The sequence below is a fragment of the Pieris rapae genome, chromosome 4 (genome assembly GCF_905147795.1).
Source record: "Pieris rapae chromosome 4, ilPieRapa1.1, whole genome shotgun sequence".
NCBI lineage: Eukaryota > Metazoa > Arthropoda > Insecta > Lepidoptera > Pieridae > Pieris > Pieris rapae.
Window position 1 is genome coordinate 5,570,204 of NC_059512.1, and position 19,973 is coordinate 5,590,176.

The following is a 19,973-nucleotide window of genomic DNA, read 5'->3' on the forward strand; positions in this document are numbered from 1 at the left end:
TTTAATATAAATGTTTTAGAACCATAATTCGGCACTGTTACGAAACATTGATAAATTGAGGTACCATTACATAGGCTTATCATCAGACCCAGACTAAATAATCTCAGAATCCAGATTCTAAATACGGGGCTGAATTACCAATTTGTCTGGTTTGCCGTTTATATCTAAGCTATGACATCGCTTCTCATTAGCGTTTCATACTATGTGTGGGTTGGGATTTCGGAGCTTATTTCATTTTCATATGTCATCATAAAATTTCCCGTTCGATATATTAAATTAATCGTTAATAAATAAACATCGGCCAGTTCTGTCAAATCTCCTGCTGGTGGTGTGGCCTTCGCGTCCTGTTGATTCAGGAATCAGGATGGCACTGGAACGGTCAAATAGCCCGTATACGTAGGGTTTGACTCGCCCCAGTAATCTTATTCTGGCGTTAATATATCGGTAGTATATCCTTAACGGCCGGAATACGTTTGGTAGTGACGTCAGCGCAGTGAAGTAGGTCTCGGTTTCGATGACGATTTCGAAACATTCGATGACAATTTTGATGTAAATTGTCATCGAATGTTTAGTCGGGAACTTTACTCCCGTCAACATTATCTAAGCTATTTGTCATCAATTCTTGATTTTTTCTAGTGTGTGTCACAAATACAAACAAAAAATCCTATATATTATATACCAAATACGATTTGGCCACAACATACACAAAATATAATACTAGAAATGTATAAAAACGGATTTATTGACAATAAGTCTCTATATTATAAAACATTTTAAAATAATTTAATAAAATAGAATAAAATGTATCCTTATTTTTTATTTTTTTTAAGTAAAAAATAATTAGCATGTATCCTCTATAGTAGTATCCGCTTGCCCATATTCATATTGTTGATTCAAATTCATCCAACTCTAAATTGGTTGTCTCTGAAAGAATATTATTATATTATTATACAAACTTGCAGAGCAGCTTTGGCCTAATGGCTTAGGCATTAGACTGTCGAATCACGAAAGTTTATCAATATTTCCTTTCAAGGTGCACAAATAACACTTGCATCTATGGCATACAATATACATCGTCGATCTAAAGAAATGTTCGTCATCTGAATGCACCGTTGAATTATTTTTATAACTATCATGAAGAATACTTCCATTTATAACTTGTAAAAATTGTATATTTTTTTATCGAGATATGAAAAAAATTCAGAGGTGGAACAGATCACAATAGATAAGTGCATCTTCAAAATAATGTGTTTTCAAATCATTAAGACATTTGAATTAGCTAGAGAATTTAAAAATAACAAAACTAGTTTACCATTAGTGTATCCATATTTAATTTTCGGACCGTCATCCCAAAACTGTCGATCACTTTCGCCAAAGGCGGTGTAAAAGACGCCAGACACAATGACAAGAGCAGACAAAATAAAGTACATTATTCTCCAACATGTTTGATCCGTCTGAAACACAAAGGAAAGTTAATTCCGTCGCGTTACAAACAGGAGATAAGGTGCCATTAGGTAAATTAATTCTGAACTAAGCTGGCTCAATTAGGTTTTCCTTGAAAGTTCCATCCAGAGAAACGATTGGATATATGTTTAATTGAAATCACGATTTACACATAGTTCCAATAACAGACCATTCAAACGATACTGAAATTTTAATTAAATAAAAAAAAATACGTTTATTTTGGAACATAAGATCATCAAGATATCACTTATTCCACGTCATCAAATTCGAACCTGTAGGCATCCCTACTCAACAACAAGCAAAGGAGAGAGATGGTGCAGACCGAGAGAAAAAGCCGGCGTAAAAAATTGTAAAATAAAATAAGTAAAATTGTTAATAATTAAGATTTTGGTTTAGTGTACGATTCTAAACATAATTTAAATTATATGCCTTTAAATATATCTACTAAGTACCAATAGATTTTACCACGGTAAAAACATCGTTAGCAAGCCGGAATGTTTTAGACCAAATAGAGGTTGTAAGTAAGTCACTAATAGTTATTCTTCAAATATATGTAGGGTTATGAGGCGGTGGAAATTTTAATACGAAAACTTAGGTTATAGTGCGACTTGTATTTTTAAATCACATACAAAATCATAACCTCTGTACCACACAAAACAAATAACAAGTGAAACCTTCGACTCTTATTTTATTTAAGAATATAAAATTAAAAAGTTCATAAACTCACGCACTTCTAAATAATTTATAACTTCATCGTAAGCATATAATTAGCGAATGAAGAGCTTTTTTAACTCAAAGCCCCGGAATTTCAACCTTGCCCAAGTTTTGTGGTAGATTATTATTAATAAAAGTTAAAGCTTTTACGTGTAATGAAATAACAAAGTTTATGTAATTTCAAAGTGCTTTTGAAACAAAACCTTTCATATTTTATAGTTCAAAAGGTGTTACAGAAGTACTGGCACTTACTGTAAATAAAACTTATTTAATGGATTAAAATACGAATTACTTAAAATTATATTAGGTTTTTCCTATTATAATTTATAAAATCGTTCCAACAGCAAAAAAACTGTAGAAATAAATTAGAACTAAATAATTTGCCACTGACCAACCAGCTACACTAATTTAAATTTCAAAGCAGTGGAGAGGAAAATTAGCAGTGAACTTCCTCCTACATCGCCCAAAGGCACAATACAAAACTGTAAATATTCCGGTCTCGACGTTCTTACAAATAGCTTAGTGTCAGATAAGTGCTTCTTCAAAGTCTTTGAAAAATATTACCCGTATTAAGAGAATTTAAATTAACACACACTAGTGCGAAATATTATATAAACACATACATTTTAATCTGCAATAATAAGTATAACACAGAAGTTAATAAAAGTAACTTATTCAATCTCATACCCACATATTTGATGAACGTCAACGATTCTATATAGACTTACTATCACAATAAGAAACGTTACGACGAGCTTTTAAACTATTAATTTAAATATTGGCGCCAAAACATAGGTTTCAAATACTCACTGCATCGACAACAATGATCCCAGTCATCAATGGCACAAAGGCACCAACAACGCTTGCGACAGTGCTTGTCATTACTAGTAATGTTCCCGAAAAGTTCTGGCTCATGTCTTTATGGTTTTCCTAAAAAGACATTCTCGTACATAGAATCGCTATTCATACCGTATATCATTAATTCAAATAAAATTCTTGAACCTAACAAAAGTATTGCATTGGCTAGTAACTTGCGGTGACTGGTCGTACTTGAATTCGTGTATGCGGTGATGTCAGTTATTTCGCCTATAAATTTGTGTGTTTTTCCCACGAGAATTTAAGTGTGTTTGATAAGTATTTAACCATTCCTGATAGAGGATCTTTGACAATCTGAGATAAATACATATTTGTTTTTAATTTATCTTATAATTATTTTTTACTTTTGATGTCACGTAAGACATGGAGTAATGGTTGTAGCTTCTTACGAACATTATGTAAAACAAAACAAAAACTTGACGATTAAAAAGAGTTGCGGAGAGTTTATTGCCAGTTCTCCTCCGTTCTATGCCCTTTATTTGAGAACTGGCAGTAAATTAGAAGTATATTATAATCTATATTTCTTTTATTGACGTTCATAAGTGTACATTGTGTTATCTATAAGAATATCTATAAGAATAAATGATTTATGACTTTGACTTTGAGTAATGCCTGTAAATAGATTCGAACCCCGTCTATTACAGAACTTTCTGTCTATGTGCATATTTTACACACGCTCTTAAAGTGAAGGCAAAACTCGTGAGGAACCGGCATGCCTGAGATATGTCTGAAGCCCCAACCTAGAAAGTTGTTGCGTCACCGAGTTTCATTTTCGTAGTTGCTAATGATTATTTACATTTATTTACATCGGTTTAATTTAACATTTATTAATTAATTACATTATTATGTAAAATAAAAAAAATGATTCCTGAAAAATTTTGTCATTTCAAGAAGTAATACTTATATATGTTGATTACAATTCTATATATTATTAATATCTTATTTTGTTGTAAGATATTAATATGATAGTCATAGATGTAAGTGCTCTTTAACTTACAAGGAATCCAGAAAACTGTAGACTAAGTGAGCTCAATATTATCATCATAAGAAATACAGTCCCATGGTCTCCAGGAATGAAATTTGGTAATAGTATTAGGCCAGTGGCCAAACCTATCACACCTGAAAAATTCAAAGGTTTTTCTAAATTACGTTATAAAGATTTAATTTAAAGAGTGCAGATACATTTCACTGTAAACGTAGTGCGACCCAGGCCTGTAGCATTTGCATTAAAGTGCAAACTTTATTATGAAAACGTGTAAATTTTCCCTCAGTGTAATCAACACTCCTGCGGATAGCCGCAACTCACTCTGAGGTATAATTAATTAACTGGATAATTTTATGCATACAATTACTTGGTAGAAATAAAATTTTGTACTTTTATATTAAATAGTTGATGCCTAAGTCTTCCTCTTTGTATAATACAGATAAGCAAAAAAATGTTTATCTGGCATATTATATCAAATTTATTATAGCAGTTTAAAATTTTATTAGTTTTATTTTTATTATCTATAAAAATATTATATGAAGAACTTTTTTTAAAATTAATAACAACTTGAATAACCAGCACAGAATTCTACAATATACCTCAGTAACAAAGCCTATGTATATTTATTGCAGAAACAATTAAAAAATAGGCAATATTTCAGTTAAAATTATTTTAAAATTTCTTATACAGAACATTGCTAATCGCTTCAATCAATGACTGATATCGTCATGCAAGGGAATAAACTTAATATATAATCGCTCGAAATCAAATTTCGAACGAAAATAGCATCTCACCTAAACCATTGATAAGTTTTCTAAGGTATCTGATATCGAAGAAGTGGTCTACGATCCCAATGCGATAAGCCCAGTCCAGAGAAGGGGCCGTTAAAATGTACACCAAAGATAGCGATACAAAAGCCAGCATTACTTGAAACGTTGCCTGTAATATATTATTAATGTATTTTTATTTGCAATGGATTGAAAAAACGGACGTGTTTGCTCGCGCTCGAGTGTTTTTTAAATAAATATATGTGTAATTAAATTAAATTAATAATTTATAATACCAGCTATAGTGGCGATCGATTTTCGAAGCTTGGAGATAGATAATCCGCCAGCAGTATTCGTAAGAATACTCGTACGCGTGGGTGTTTCTAGCTATATATTCTACATACCCTTTGTGATTATTTACATAGTATGTAACAAAAATAATACTGTTTTTGATTCGCTTCCTCATACTTTTCTTCTGTTACTCATTTAGAGTTTGACTGACAAAAATTTTGCCGGGGGAAAATATTCTATATACTTTGCATTCTTAGTTCTTCGAACACAGAAAATTACAGAATAAAATAAGGCCTCTTTTCCATTACACGGTATCTCGCCGTGAAAATCTACGGTTAATTCGCCGCGTGTAGGCACGGTCGTCAGTGTGGTATGGATCACTATATGAGCTTGTCGACATGCACGGTGGCGCCAAGGCACGGCGCCGCGGCCGCGTGCGCCGTGACTGCCCCTCGGCGCGCCGCGTCTACGCACGGCGTGATTTTCACCAGTGTTGTATGGCAGTCTATCGGGGTGTGTCGACGGTGCCGGACGTACGCACGGATTCGTGACCGCTTATATACGCTGTTTCGCGATTTTATTATAAAATGAATGAAGTATCTTGATGTTTTAGTTCCTGGGATAATTTTTGGAGCAAGTTGTCGAATGTAGTTTTCTGCATTCTAAAATAATTGTAAAACTTGTCTTCATCTTCTCTCAATTGATTCTGGACAAGTGTATGAAACGCGCCATATTCCTCCCTTTTTTCTAAAATCGGATGTATCCAAAACCTTACTTCCCTTTTTTTTCTATTTTCTTTTTCCTATATATGTAATAAGCAACTATAATCTTTTTTTTCGTAAGAAAATTCATGACGCAGCACGTCCTACACAGCCCGAGTAAAAAGCGCTACTAGCCAGTACTTACCAATGTCTCGCGCGGTGATTTTGCCGTATCATGTACAAGCTAGCACGTTTTTTCAACCGTACGGCTTACACACCGTACGTTTGAACAACCGTGTAATGGAAAAGATGCCTAATTCAGTAATACATTTACGCAACGGGCGATCTTATCGCTTATAAACGATGGCTAACTGGATGGGTAACTTAGGCTAAAAGAGAGCAGAAAGTAACAGAGAAGTGTACTTTAAAATTTATCTAAAGATCGCTTAATATTTACAACATTTTTGTCATAAGATAAGCGTAACGCTTTTAAACTTACCTCGTACAAGGGCAGTTGAAAACTCTTCAAATAAGCAGGAATGTTGACGAGGAAAAAAATAAAGATGGCGTTGGATACAGCGTGGGAGCCGGCGATGGCCCAAAATTGTCGTGTTCTCAATACACGGCGCCAAGGGTTCTTTATAGTTTTCTGAAATTTTATAATGTATCATAATAATATAATAATGATACCAATAAAAAATAACTTTAAAACCCAATAATGTTCATAAAATCGAATTGATATTTGTGGTAGTTGTTTACTTTTCAATGAATAATGTTTCCATGATGTACCGAATGTTCAAATGCAGATCGTAAGGTTAGGGTCAAAAATTATAAATATGTATATATTTTTAAAAATCCAAAACTTTAATGGTCTACATGGCTGATCCAACAACAGTATAATGGTTCAAGCAGATTCGGCGACAACATAAATCTCTACTCTATAATCTATGCGTCGGAGAGCTATAGACCTGCTCATCATCAGATACGGGGGCGTGTAAATACCACCTTTCTAATTTAGGGCTACAATTAATTAAAGTAAATGTCGACTAGAATTGAAATATACCTTACGATAATATTTTGAAGTTTCCTTAATAAACTCGCTTTCCCAATCACCAACAGCCTTATGTTTATCTGGTCTGCTGGCGGTAAGAAGACCCCAAATAACAGCCATGGAGAACGTCATCATTGCTTGGGAATAGAAAACCAGCTCCCAACCTAGTCTGGCCTCGGATATTAATCCCGATATTGGAAGGCCTATAATGATGCCTAAAAAGAGACCTGCAAATAATGACGAATTTATTTTAGGAGAAAGATGCGAATTAACATGCTAGCTAACAATAATGCTATTACTTTAATGTACGGGCAATAGCTTACCAATTTTATTACGTTTAGATTTAATATTCAAGAATATTCTTTAATAATTATATTGGAGAAGCATTGCTTCCCACACAACTACTGCGACACATCGTTAGTGGTTGGATACCGTTCAAGCATAAAAAATCCCTCCTCATACTATTTTGTTTAGATTAAATAATTTCACAATTATTTTAATAAATAACCATTAAACCTAAGCAATAGACCAACACTGTACAACAGTTACTAGGTCAATCGTCTGCATCCCACGTAAAGTGACAGACTTAGAACATTACATATTAAATAACTCGTTCATGCATTATAAAGATCCACCTTTTTCTTGATTATGATTTTCCACAGAAGCACTGCGATCAAAAGCAAATCTTAGGATATCTTAACTTCGTAATCATTTCTTTTGATACGTTTAATCTTGAACTTTAGTGGAAGAGTCTACCTAATTATATAAGGGTAATACTTAGAGTTGTTGTATTTTAGACTGACATTTATTTAGGTAATTATTAAGACTTTAGACTTCGAAATTACACTTAGTCTCAGCTCTCAATATAATAGACATAAATATTTAATTACCTCCTTGAACTATACAGTTAAAAGTCGACCTCTCATGAGGTGGTAACCAATTTGTGATTAACTTCTGGTTCACTGGCGTAATACAAGCTTGAGTCATTCCCAAAAGAAACTGCGCATTGCACGTTGCAATCCATCCACCCTGTAATATAATGTTGAAAATCTATTAAACTATTACACATTACACTTTTCTTACATATCTTGACATTGAGAGGGAATCAAAAAAGAAGATTAGCTGTAGGTTTGCGAGATAAAACAATTGTAAATAGTGGCACGAGATGGGGCTTCATTAAAAAATGTTAATCGCAGCCTATTATAGCTTTGTTGTTAAGTAAGCCCACAACGAAAGTCATAATAAATCATTGACCGAAAATTCCCTCGCATCAGGTTCATTTTCACGTGTAACAAGAGTTTTAGATTTGCCGAGAATTTTCAAAAACAAATGACAAATGAATGCAATATACTATATAACTTATTAAAAAGTTTTACACACGTATAATATAAACAGGAAAGGACTATTTTTGTACATTTATAACTAGTAAATTAAAAAACTGCTTGAACGAAAATTCTTAACAATTGCATCTCTTTTCACCCATGGAAAGTTTCAATCGAGTGCTGCATATTCAAAACAAAACACAAATTTGTTGAAGTAAGACAAATCACCCGGCATATTCCAGAATAATTTGTTCAAAGTTAAAGTGAAACTCGGTGTCGAAATTGATTTAAAATTAATTAAGCCGATTAGATTACAGCTGCTAAAGTTAAATTAATAAAGTAACATTAGACGATCGTTCATGTTTCATTTGTGGAATTAACGAAAATAAGATTGTACGATTATTTCTAAAAACAGACCTTAGGGTTAAATTGCTGTAATAATTTGATACAAAATTATAGGCTGCCTAGCCTGTAGTTATAGTAAGAAAGTGTATATATAGATTGAGATTAGAGTTGAATCCATATACGGCAAATGTGAATTAACAATATTGAAGACGACGCGAAGACTAAAAACATTCATATTTTTTTGTCAAAAAGATAGAATATAGACCGACCTACCTAGAATACTGTCTAGAATATAGTTAATTAAATAGATGCGAAACGTGTATGCAACATAATGAGGATTACAGTACTGCATAGTCAGTACCTTATTAACAATCGTAGGCATTGCAGCAGACATAGATCCATTTATAAGTAAGACAGCCGTCAAAACTAACTTCTCGCCAAATTGGGCCAAATAAATCTCAGCTGGTATCAAAAAAAGTGCGTAGCCGAAAAAGTATGACGATAATATTGTTCCTTGGATTCGTTGACTCCAGTTATGCATCTGAAAAGGTAACAAATAATAGTCAACAACTTAATTAGTTATGATTATTACAAACATATTGGTTGGTTTTATTGTCGCGTCGTAATTTGCAAACATTACAATATTTTTCAATCGATATTCTTTTTCAAAAGGATTTTGAATTAAAATTATAAGTTTAAAACAAATAATACCTTACTCTTGGTACGATGTAGATAAAATTTTTCTAGCTCTGAACAATTAAATGTTAAATTACCTCAATATAGGAACTATTATGATCCATATCGGATATAGCTAATATCCCTACTCCTGTACTTCCCCTCATTGCGCCCATAACAACCGAACACAAGAACATATAAATGATTTGTATATGTCGTATGCCGATTTTGAATTCTGTAAAATGTATCATAACATGTTAGCACAAATTGTATCGAATATACGAAACAATCGCGCGAATCAAAAATCGTATAAATAATTGTACAGACTTTTCGATGTTACTTGTATATTTTAGTTTCCATTTTGTTTGTAAAAACTTAAGCAAAATAAAACTATATCGTTGAAAGCTTAATAAATTCTGCCAAAATGAAGCAGTTATGGTACCAAACAGAGGCGCTTACAAAAAGTAAGCAAGACGCGTCGTATTCACAAAATAGGAATACAAATTATGCGCGGTGCTACAATTCGAATTTGTGAAATAATATTATAGACAGAGAGAAGAGCGGCTCGAACCGTCGAAGACCAATCTCTCTCCGAGCGGCTGGATCCTTTGGCGTTGCGTACCGCATTTACCATGGACAGTGTTCAGAAGAGTTTTTCGGATTAATACCAGCAGCTGAGTTTCATGATCGGACGTCGAGGCAGAATACGAAATTCCACCCGTATCACCTTGACGTCCGCCGTTCCACAACTGCGCGTTTTTGCCACAGTAAACAAAACAGTTTTTGCCACGCACTGCCACTCTGTGGAACCCAGCTGCCCACAGAAGTATTTCCGAACCAATTCGACTTAGGGCCTTTCAAGAAAAGACCGTACCAATTTTTAAAAGGCAGGCAATGCACTCGCGAGCTCTTTGGCATTGATAATAATTATAAATCTATAATTTTTTTTTTATGAATAAAACCAAAGTTTAAGATGTTAAACCACTCCAACATTATTATTACATTAATTTACAATTAAATTAATATATAAAATAATTAAACATTAATATAATATTGCGATTCGTATTTTTATAGGTAGAAGTTAAATATAATAAAGCAATATTTGAAATAAGAATACTTACTTGTTTTAGTAATAACACCATCATGGCTGTCTTCAAATTTAAATCTCAAAAATTCTGTGTCCATTTTTAATAACATTCATCCTTTGAGCACTCCTGTGTATTATTTCGATTCTATCAACACTACAATCGCTATCTAGAGAAGATTTTATTTACAAAATTTCAACCTTGCTTACATTAACTCTGTAAACTCCATTTACATTATTTACACTACATAAACTGTCTACAACATATTGTTTTTATGGTAAATGAAACTTTATCTAATGTAATTAAAGTCGAAATTGCCAAGGCTAAAATTTCATCTAATTTTGTCCAAGATACAAATGCGTCGGTAATAATCACATATCGCATATAGTCAGTGTCTTTTTAGTATCTGATAACGATCACGTATGCTAGACTATAATTAAGATAATATAAAACAAATAACAATAAAAAATCTTATTTCAATCATCTGAGACATGAATAAAAAATGTAGTATATAGGAGACTGGATACATTTGTTGAGACCTAGTCCCCGCATCTTTATACGCGAAAACAGCATGAAAACCGGGATCGAGGCGGCCTTTGTCGCAGCATAAGCCCATTTACAAATAGACTTCTTTGATCATAGATTAACGGTAAACAGGTTGCCACAGACTTAATGATTAGTATGTAAAATAAAGCTGCAGTTTATCTATTTTTTGCCTATAACTTTTTCTTTATTAGATTAGTGAATAGAACCTATTTGTTTCTTTGTATAAAGCTGAGAATACATACTTATCACCAGCCGGTTTTTTGATAAATAAATTTATTGAAAAACTTACGTTTCTTAAATCTAATCAAAAGCTACGAGTACACTTTCTACGTACACATTCGTCTCTTACTCTTATTTGTATTATTTGCACACAGTAAAAACTTGTACTTGGTTAACTATTTTGATGTAACCATGATGCCTCTTAATAATGTATAAAATTATTTATTTCATATAAAACTTTTACGATCACGCAAATATGTATATAGGTTTCAAGAAAGCTTAACTTCTGCAATTTCATAGTTTATTCACGATGAATTTCACTACTCAAACACCATCTAACACTTTAAATACCATTTTTCTAAGCGTGACAAAGTCCAGTGTTATTAAGTATGACGTCATAGGTAAGGCATTAAATAAAATGCTCAGTATTTCATTCTAATTATTCCCTTGATTGATAATATTCTCATATATATAATAGCCTATAGAAAAAGAAATGATACAAAAGACACACTTGTATAGATTTTGTCAAGTCGGTCGGTTGAATGTACTTTAGCCAATTTTTATATGTTATATATTAAGTAGTAGATTCGACACGTCAGCTTAGCATTTCCATTCGAACATTCTTAATCGCTTCATTACCCTAACCCAGAGTTTAAATATAACCTCCCTCCGGTGAGGTATATTCGTTAATTAAACGAACGGGTTCATAATTTATCGTCACTTGTTCATTCCGGCCTGTCATTTACGAGGTATTAATAAATTAATATTTGATATTGAAACATTTTCGTGATAAATTATGTAGAATAATAAAATTCTCAGGACACGGGGTATGATATTGTCATTAGAAACTTTAATTTTACATTACATTTTACAAAAAGAGATGGTATTTAGAGATCCATCCATAGTTGTTATAACACCTCTCAATGTTTTGATAAAACTGTATTTTGGGACTTAATTCACTATCTTTTAACATAATCTGAGGCCAAAGCTTATTTAGAGTGGTATCGCTACTTGACTGTTTTGTTATCAGTAAAAACAATAGTTTGTGTGGTGTACTTACTAACCAGAATTAGATAAACTATTTTATTTAATAAAAAAATTCTCTATGACACTACTTACGAGCATTGTGATATTTTTCACCTCACAAAAGAGGATGTGAGAAGAGGCGGGAAGACTGACATTGTTTAGCAGTAACATCCTAGTTGTTCCTTGTCGTTTGTTTTAGGTTAATTTAGTTTTCATTCATTCACATTATTGTCTATTAATGTACTCATGCTTTATGTTACATGTTGTATGTTTATCTATGTAATTTGTTTTTCCTTTGTATATTGTGTAAGTACTTTTTTTATTCTATTATGTATGATAGCTAATTACTAAGAAATAAATTGAAGGAACATCGATCCAATTCCATGAGTCTATGTGGGGCCATATTTTTCTATGCAGAGTAACACACATATATACAATGAAACGAATTAATTGAGAATTGCAGAAATTTATACTTAATCTATAGGTAAAGGAACAGAAAGAGAACCGTTACTATTTTGAGTTTATTATAAATAAATATGTCAGATCTTCTACAGTCCATTATCGTCGTTCGAGTTGTTTCATTTCAATTTCTTTTGAATTCAATGCTGGTTGTGTTTCCTCTGTAAGAAAGTTGAGTTAAATTAATTGCTGAGAATTATTTAATTGGTGATATTAACAATAATTATAAACACGAAACTTTACTTCGAAATTCAGTCATTTGGAATTACCTCCAGCTCATACCGCAACTTGGGAATGGTACCGGGTCATTATAGAAGTCACGTGATAAATAGGACTGAATTCTAAAAAATAAATGAATGAATTACCTGGGTCAGCCTTTTGTTTATCCAAGTAGTTGGGGTCGTCCCATTCCTGTCTATCTGCGCTCACAAGCAGCACATAAACAACGTTGCAAATTACACCCACTACAGCTGTTCCGAAGAATACGACACGCCATCGGCCTACATCTGTCTGTGAACAAAAACAGCAATATTACCTTATCTGATAATTATGCTTCTTTATATAGTCTCTATTTACACTGTTAATAGGAGTTGGAGGCTCGAACACTGGCTGGGCAACACGAACAACGATTTTCCCGCCAACCCACCAATTGAATTCCTGAGCGCATTTAAAACGCATTTTACAGCTTGTACAGAAAACATAGTGACATGCCATAGACCCAAGAAGACGACGATATATCAGGTACAGAAGGCTGATCATCTACGAAACAAGTGATTTTTAAATATCATTATACAGATCTTTAAGTTTACGCCAATTTTACACCAATATGCAAATTTTTTTTAGGTTATTTTATAATTACGTTTAAAAAGTTCTTTAACTCCTGGATTAATTTTAAAACCCCTTTAAAATTAACATGCACAAGAATTAGTCACAGCACACATAGTCATGTGTTAAATAAATGAATGTTCCAAACAAAAAGAGGTTTTATGTAACAGTTTACCTAAATAATAATTTGTCTAAAGAGGCTATAAGTAATAGGTTAATATTTAAATAACAATATTTCTTTGATATTATTATTTTCGTGTGTAATTTATGTTGGAAGACAAAGTGTCGATATAGGTTCTACTATAAGCAACCATCAACGAAATCTATTTTGTGGTGGTGGTTTTCAATATCACCTTTAAGTGTTTAACTTAACAAAGTGGCAACTCCCGAGGCGCTGTTAATACTTACAGGGTCGTTTCTTAAGATGAAACTATTAGTGATCGGTATCGCAACGGCACCAATGGATGTGATGCAATTGGTAACGGACAACATCACTCCCCCGTAATTTGGGGAAAGATCTAGATGACTCATCTGAAAATATAATCTTGGTAATGACTCGTTCTTGCGTGCCTACTAAATTAAATATTTTAATTGTGACTGAGTGATTCCAGTTGTAAATGTATAAATATTGCATCTATCGATGACATAAAATTCAAATCAAATCAAGTTTTTTTTTATAGAACAGCGGACAAATGGGCAGCAGGCTCATCTGATGATAAGTTATACCACTCGTGGACATTCAATGCCAGAGGGTTCGCGAGTACGTTGCCGTCCTTCTAAGAATTGGTATTTTACTTTTATTGTACGGTTTGTGATTAGATTTTATCTCATGCTTTCGAAACGAATATTATTTAACTCATAATTTCCTAAACTTACCATAAATCCAGCGGATACAAACCCACATAGAGAGAGGGTAACAGTTAGCATCCCGACAGCTAAAGCCTTGCTGTCTGACTTCGCAAACGAGAGAGCTAAGAGACCTACGGTCACTCCAGCCACACCTAAAATGAAATGTAGGAATATCACAAATATTGACAGAAATAAGTGGAAAGAGCTAGAAGTTCTTTAAAAAAATATATGGCCCCAGAAGCAAGCGATTTGACTATTCATTATTTTAAGTCGCTGTTTAAAAAAATAAATCAGTGGCGCTACAACCTCTTTAGGTCTTGGCCTTACTAGTCGTCGACTTTTTGGGTCTAAGACATGTCGGTTTCCTCACCATGTTTTCCTTCACCGTTCGAGCAAATGTTAAATACGCCTGGGATCGAACCTACGACCTTAGGTATGAGAGTCGCACGCTGAAGCCAAAAGGCCAACACTGCTCCTATGTTTCTGTTTATATTCATATTAATTTAGCCAGAAGCATGCCTACGTATAGACATCACAGCCTTAAATATTCGATAGATATATATTTTTTTTATGTAAAAAAATTCTTTATTGGAATATATATGAATTTAAATTAAATATAGAATAATAATTCAATATCGGAATCGATTATTAAAAGCCACCTACCAATACTATTGAACAGTCTTCGTAATGTGACTAATCTGAAAACGCCCTTGTTGTACATTTTCTCACACAAAATAGAGGATACCACGTTGCCAACAACCATTCCTATGTATGGTAGAGCTGATAAGAATGCACTCTGAAATAAAATAAAGATGATTCAAAAAAATTCAATGTTTTTATTAAAACTGCTTTAACTTAAATGCACTCCTATTGTGTTTTAAACAAGTAAGCTAAACATTTATTTAACAAGTACGCAACAACACAAGCTTTTTAAATTATACTAGCGACATCTATTAAAAATATTGCGCAGAACTTTAATAGTCGTATCAGTGCAGTTCTACGAGTAAAAAAATGCTAATTTTGAATAATATATGATAAATTTCAAAATGGGACACCTGCTCAGAGGCCAGAGAGCAAAATGGTCGAAAAAAGTCACTCAATGGACACCTCGCTACAATACCAAGCGAAGGAAAGGAAGACCATATGCGCGGTGAGCTGATGACTTCAAAAAGCCACCGGTCCTCTATGGCAAAGGCTTTCCAGGGATAGGAGGCACTGAAAACAGCTGGAGGAGGCATTTGTGCTACAAAGGCGAGCTGTACAAGAGGACAGCTGTGCAACAAAACCTTCTTAAAGAACTTTTTTTATAAATGTTTATACAAGAGAAAGTTTACAAAATATATATGGTATATATTGTTGTAATTTTACTCTCAAGTTGAAGTAAAGGCTTTGAAATTTGAAGTTTAATTTGATTTTTTTTTTTTGATTTGGTTTGATTTGAAATAAAGTAAAAGAAAACAATCCGTTAAAACTTACGCTGGTTAAACTGATCTGCAAGCCTTTTTCTAGGTAAGTAGGCATATCCACGAAAAACAGCAGGTAAACAACAGATGAACCAATATGCCCAGCAAGAACTCCCCAAAATCCACGGGTCTTCAAAATATTTAACCAGGGAGTGCGGAGATTCTAAAACAATTGTCAAATAAAAATCAAATGGTTTGCGTACTGAAGTATGTTAAACCGTAGATAGATATATTATGTTCATAATAGTACAGGATTCTACCACTTAATTATAACTATCAGTTTGATAAAATTAATTTGAAATTCCGTAATCTAAGCGATAGGTTGCCTATAAAAAATAGCTGCACGTGGTAAATTTATGTATAATTAATTTTCTGATTAAAATTGCTACTGCGTATATGTCTTTTTGAGGAATTTCACGTTATTTTAAAGGAAATAATGTAAAGAATTGAAAATGAAATGGTTCCCACCTCTCAGTCAGTGACAAAGTTGAGGTGTAAAAAGATATTTTTGTTAATTATTACGTAATTCTTTTTAATTGTTATAGAATATTTAAATTTTATAATTCCTGTTTACAAAATCCATGGTTGCCTATTAGGAATTGGGAAGCAGAGGTCTCTAGTTCTAAGAGCCTTAAATGACTTATTAAATACCTTTCAGAAGATGTCACTAGAAAATATAACTGTTTCATCAGGGATCCAGACTAGGCCTTGTCGTTTTTTATTAACTAAGGGACATCATTTAGGTATACCGAAAGTTTAATAGAATGATTTTAATGTCTCTATCGTATAGATAATGGCGCAGAGAAGAACAAATATACGTTAATTATTATCTTAGTATACATATAGAGTCATCTATATATTCATTTATGTCTACAATGTACATAATGATATTGTAGACTTAAAATATAAAGCAAAGTACTATATTATGAACCAAACATTATCTTCGTAATCCCTAAACAATTTGAGGTGATGCTTAAGATTTATTAGTAGCTGTTTTGTATCAAGTACAAGTATAAGTAAACAATATAAGAGGTGCAAAAAACGAGGAAAATATTTTTTGTATGATATGTTTTTCTTATTACGAAGCTAATATTCCAATATTACTAAGAGACAGTAACTAAAATAATTCAATGCAAAACATTACCAGTCGTTTTTAACGCTAATATCTCGTACTCTTGATAATTTTGAAAATTCATAGATAAAGATATAAAACTATTTGATCAATCTCATAAGAATAAAAACTTCCTTCGGCTTCCCAGGCGTAATAAAAGCTATTTAATTTAATTTAATAACTAACATATGACTTCCTATATACTTACACTTGGACCACCGGAATTCAAATCACTCTCAATGTACTCTCTTTCCTTATAAGTTATAAGTCTATGTTCTCCCGGAGAGCTGGCAGCAAAAAAGTGCCATATAAACGCTTCCATGAACATGAGAGTTGATTTACCGTAAAATATTAACTTCCAGCCTAAATCCGTAGCTGCGAGTAGGCCAGATACAGGCATCGCTATGACGATTCCTAATTGACATCCTAAAAGTATGATAATAATAATCAAATCTAATCAAAATATCTTTATTCATATAGGTAAACATGTACACTTATGAACGTCAACAAAAACCAATTAAATTAATTGTAAATTTACATTTACAACCAGTTCGCAAGTCAAGGGCGTAGAGCGGGTAAGAAGAACTGGCAAAAAACTTTCCGCCGCACAGGATCATTTAAGTATTCGTCACATTTATATAAGGATTTATTAATCAATGTACTTGTAACAAGGGCTTTGAATTTATTTAATGATAGTTCTCTAATTTCGCTTGGGAGTTTGTTGTAAAAACGAATGCAATTTCCATATAGGGAGTGGTTTATCTTCTGGAGCCTGGTTGGTCACACACTCAAATTAGTTCTATTACTAATCTGATCTACTCCTTTCTAACTAATCTAACTAACACTAACTAATCTAATCCTTTTAGCCAAATGTATGATTATGACCGCTTTCCAGTAAATTTATACCATAACCAACCAAATATTGCAAACGAATGTTACAATGTTATAAACATATACAGACTTTAACAAATATAATTATGAATTAAAATATACCTCCATAAACAAGACCAGTGTAAGAAGTACGTTCGTGCGCAGGCAGCCATTTTCCCAGGAGAGTATGACTGGCCGGAAAGAGACAGGCTTGAGTGAGCCCCATTAGCATTCTACAAACACATACTATCTGCCAGCCACCCTGGAGAATATCACATCATTAATAATAAAACTTAATACCTCTCAAGTTACCCTTTTCCATGAATACTTAAGAAATATCCATAATTTCTGGATTTTTCTTTAAAAACTGGACAAGAGAAGATATGTATGCCACTGCCAGTCTTCAGCCGTTAAGATTATAGCAAGTTTAACTTCCCGTCTAATGTTAAAAATTCTGATAATCAAACTATAAAGAGCGAAACTACGAAATTGATAAACATTTTATTTATATAAGGGTAAATAGTAATTTTAACATCACAAGCGTACCGAAGGAAGCAAGCCGAATGATTCATCGTTTGCCTCTATTACATAAAACATCTTATAACAGAATAGAAAAAAAACCCAAACGCAGTTAGATGTGCGTTAAATAATACTTACAATGCTCACAATTGAAGGAAGTAGTCCACATATAAAACCATTCACAATCAGGGCTACAAGTATGACGAGTTTTCCACCAAATTTCTTTGACAGAAGACCAGCTGGTATTTGCATCACCATGTATCCCCAGAAGAAAGATGATAAGATAAGACCTTGGGTCTTTTTATCCCAGTCGTATATCTGCAAGAGACAAAATATAAATGGTAAAGTGAAGCGATAAGTGCTTTGTTCGTAAACAATTGTCTGAAATATCCCACCGTTCGTCCAGTCCGTAGTTTTAGAACTTACGAAATAATAATCAAGATGATAGAAGGAAATGAGGTAGACTTAATCTACAGTAGATATTAAAAATACACTGTCTTTTTCTATCTATCTATAACTACGCTTAATTGTACGTTATTTTAAATGATGTTTTATGACTTTGTAGGTAGTTGTAACCTAATTTTTTTACGTTATGGAAACTAGCTATGATATAAAACTTAAAACGTTACCCAGAAATATAATCTATTTGTTATACTTCTCAAAACTTTTTTTGGAATTTATTAGTAGTTGCATTAGTAATAACACACATAATTAAAAATGCTTTCATGTGTATAACTTTTTCAAGCTTCAAAAATTTACCAGTTTATAATTTACCAGTATAAACAATCCCCTAAAATAATACCGCGTTATAAATGCAACAATTGCCATCTAGTGATCAGCATTGAACACATTAAAGTGTATGTTTATACCTCAACTTTTGAATCCCGCCGTCTGCTGGTATCCGTCATAGCCAATACTGCAACTCCCATACTGCTTCTCACGATGAATAGTGTAATCATGTTGAGTCCCATACACAACATTTGGAGATGGCGAATACCGATGCCATATTCTACTATAAGTTATAATTTTACTTATAGAGTCTGGAAAAGGAACTCGGGTGGCGGGAAGTAATGTAAGCTAATTCATCGATGGATCGTTTTGCATTAATTAAGAATTATTAATATGAATAAAACATTACATTAACAAAAATAATAAAAAAGTGTTAACTGCATGAAATAAATTAAAAATAAAATTTTGACCAAACACTTTATATTAATACAATATATTAAAATCACAAAAATATATATTATATTTCTTTAATTCATTCATAAGTATACATTGTGTTACCAAAATGAATTATTTATTTTGACTTTGACTTTTACTTTATATAATTCTGGCGGACCCAGTCTTGTACACACAAAGAAAATAAAAATTCGCACACACAGAACATTTTTATATGTAAAGATATACTTACGCTTTTCCTTTTTAAAGTCAGTTTTTTCCATATTTAGTATTTCTTAATTATTTATATTTATAACATAATAGAAATCACAGTCTTCTGTTTTCTACTATCAAACAATGTGAACAATAAAATGTCTTACTTACTAACAAAGCATACTAGTTATTTTTCTTTATTATATAATCATTAAGATAAATTATTAGATAATGATGATGATTCCTATGCTAATAAAGTAGCACGTTTAATACATTTGTCAATACTAAATGAACAATTAACTTACTCAAACCAATTTAAGAAGGCTCGTTTGGCAAAAATAATAATTTTTCGTAGGATAAGAACAAACATTTCAAGTAAAAAGCGTAATATTTCCTGAAAGGTCGGCAACACACCGGCTACCTAGGGCGTTGCAAG

General features: G+C 32.6%; 2 protein-coding genes across 2 annotated transcripts; both read right to left on the minus strand.

Moving 5' to 3' along the window:
- Positions 1–752: 752 nt before the first annotated feature.
- On the minus strand, positions 753–10,478 carry LOC110998792 (putative inorganic phosphate cotransporter). The gene is made up of 11 exons (XM_022267573.2): positions 10,313–10,478; positions 9,290–9,426; positions 8,878–9,057; positions 7,740–7,878; positions 6,862–7,076; positions 6,298–6,447; positions 4,834–4,978; positions 4,052–4,173; positions 2,989–3,108; positions 1,313–1,454; positions 753–924 (listed from the first exon to the last, which is right to left on the minus strand). The coding sequence occupies exons 1-11, from the start codon at positions 10,386–10,388 to the stop codon at positions 881–883; spliced, it is 1,470 nt and encodes a 489-aa protein (XP_022123265.2). The 5' UTR covers positions 10,389–10,478; the 3' UTR covers positions 753–880.
- Positions 10,479–12,517: 2,039 nt separating this feature from the next.
- LOC110998793 (putative inorganic phosphate cotransporter) lies at positions 12,518–19,715 on the minus strand. The gene is made up of 11 exons (XM_022267574.2): positions 19,578–19,715; positions 19,033–19,175; positions 18,302–18,481; positions 17,768–17,906; positions 16,983–17,200; positions 15,677–15,826; positions 14,864–14,996; positions 14,228–14,352; positions 13,760–13,882; positions 12,892–13,036; positions 12,518–12,687 (listed from the first exon to the last, which is right to left on the minus strand). Exons 1-11 carry the CDS (start codon positions 19,606–19,608, stop codon positions 12,626–12,628), a joined length of 1,449 nt encoding a protein of 482 aa, XP_022123266.2. The 5' UTR covers positions 19,609–19,715; the 3' UTR covers positions 12,518–12,625.
- Between the last annotated feature and the right edge of the window lie 258 nt (positions 19,716–19,973).

Coding starts and splice junctions, on each gene's coding strand:
- LOC110998792 (XM_022267573.2), bottom strand. CDS start 10,388: ATGTTATTAAAAATGGACACAGAATTTTTGAGATTTAAATTTGAAGAC. Junction 7,879..8,877: donor TGCCTACGATTGTTAATAAG/GTACTGACTATG, acceptor ATTATATTACAG/GGTGGATGGATTGCAACGTG. Junction 1,455..2,988: donor GGATCATTGTTGTCGATGCA/GTGAGTATTTGA, acceptor TTTGTGTTTCAG/ACGGATCAAACATGTTGGAG.
- LOC110998793 (XM_022267574.2), bottom strand. CDS start 19,608: ATGGAAAAAACTGACTTTAAAAAGGAAAAGC. Junction 18,482..19,032: donor GGCGGGATTCAAAAGTTGAG/GTATAAACATAC, acceptor TGTCTCTTGCAG/ATATACGACTGGGATAAAAA. Junction 13,883..14,227: donor TTGTATCCGCTGGATTTATG/GTAAGTTTAGGA, acceptor TTATATTTTCAG/ATGAGTCATCTAGATCTTTC.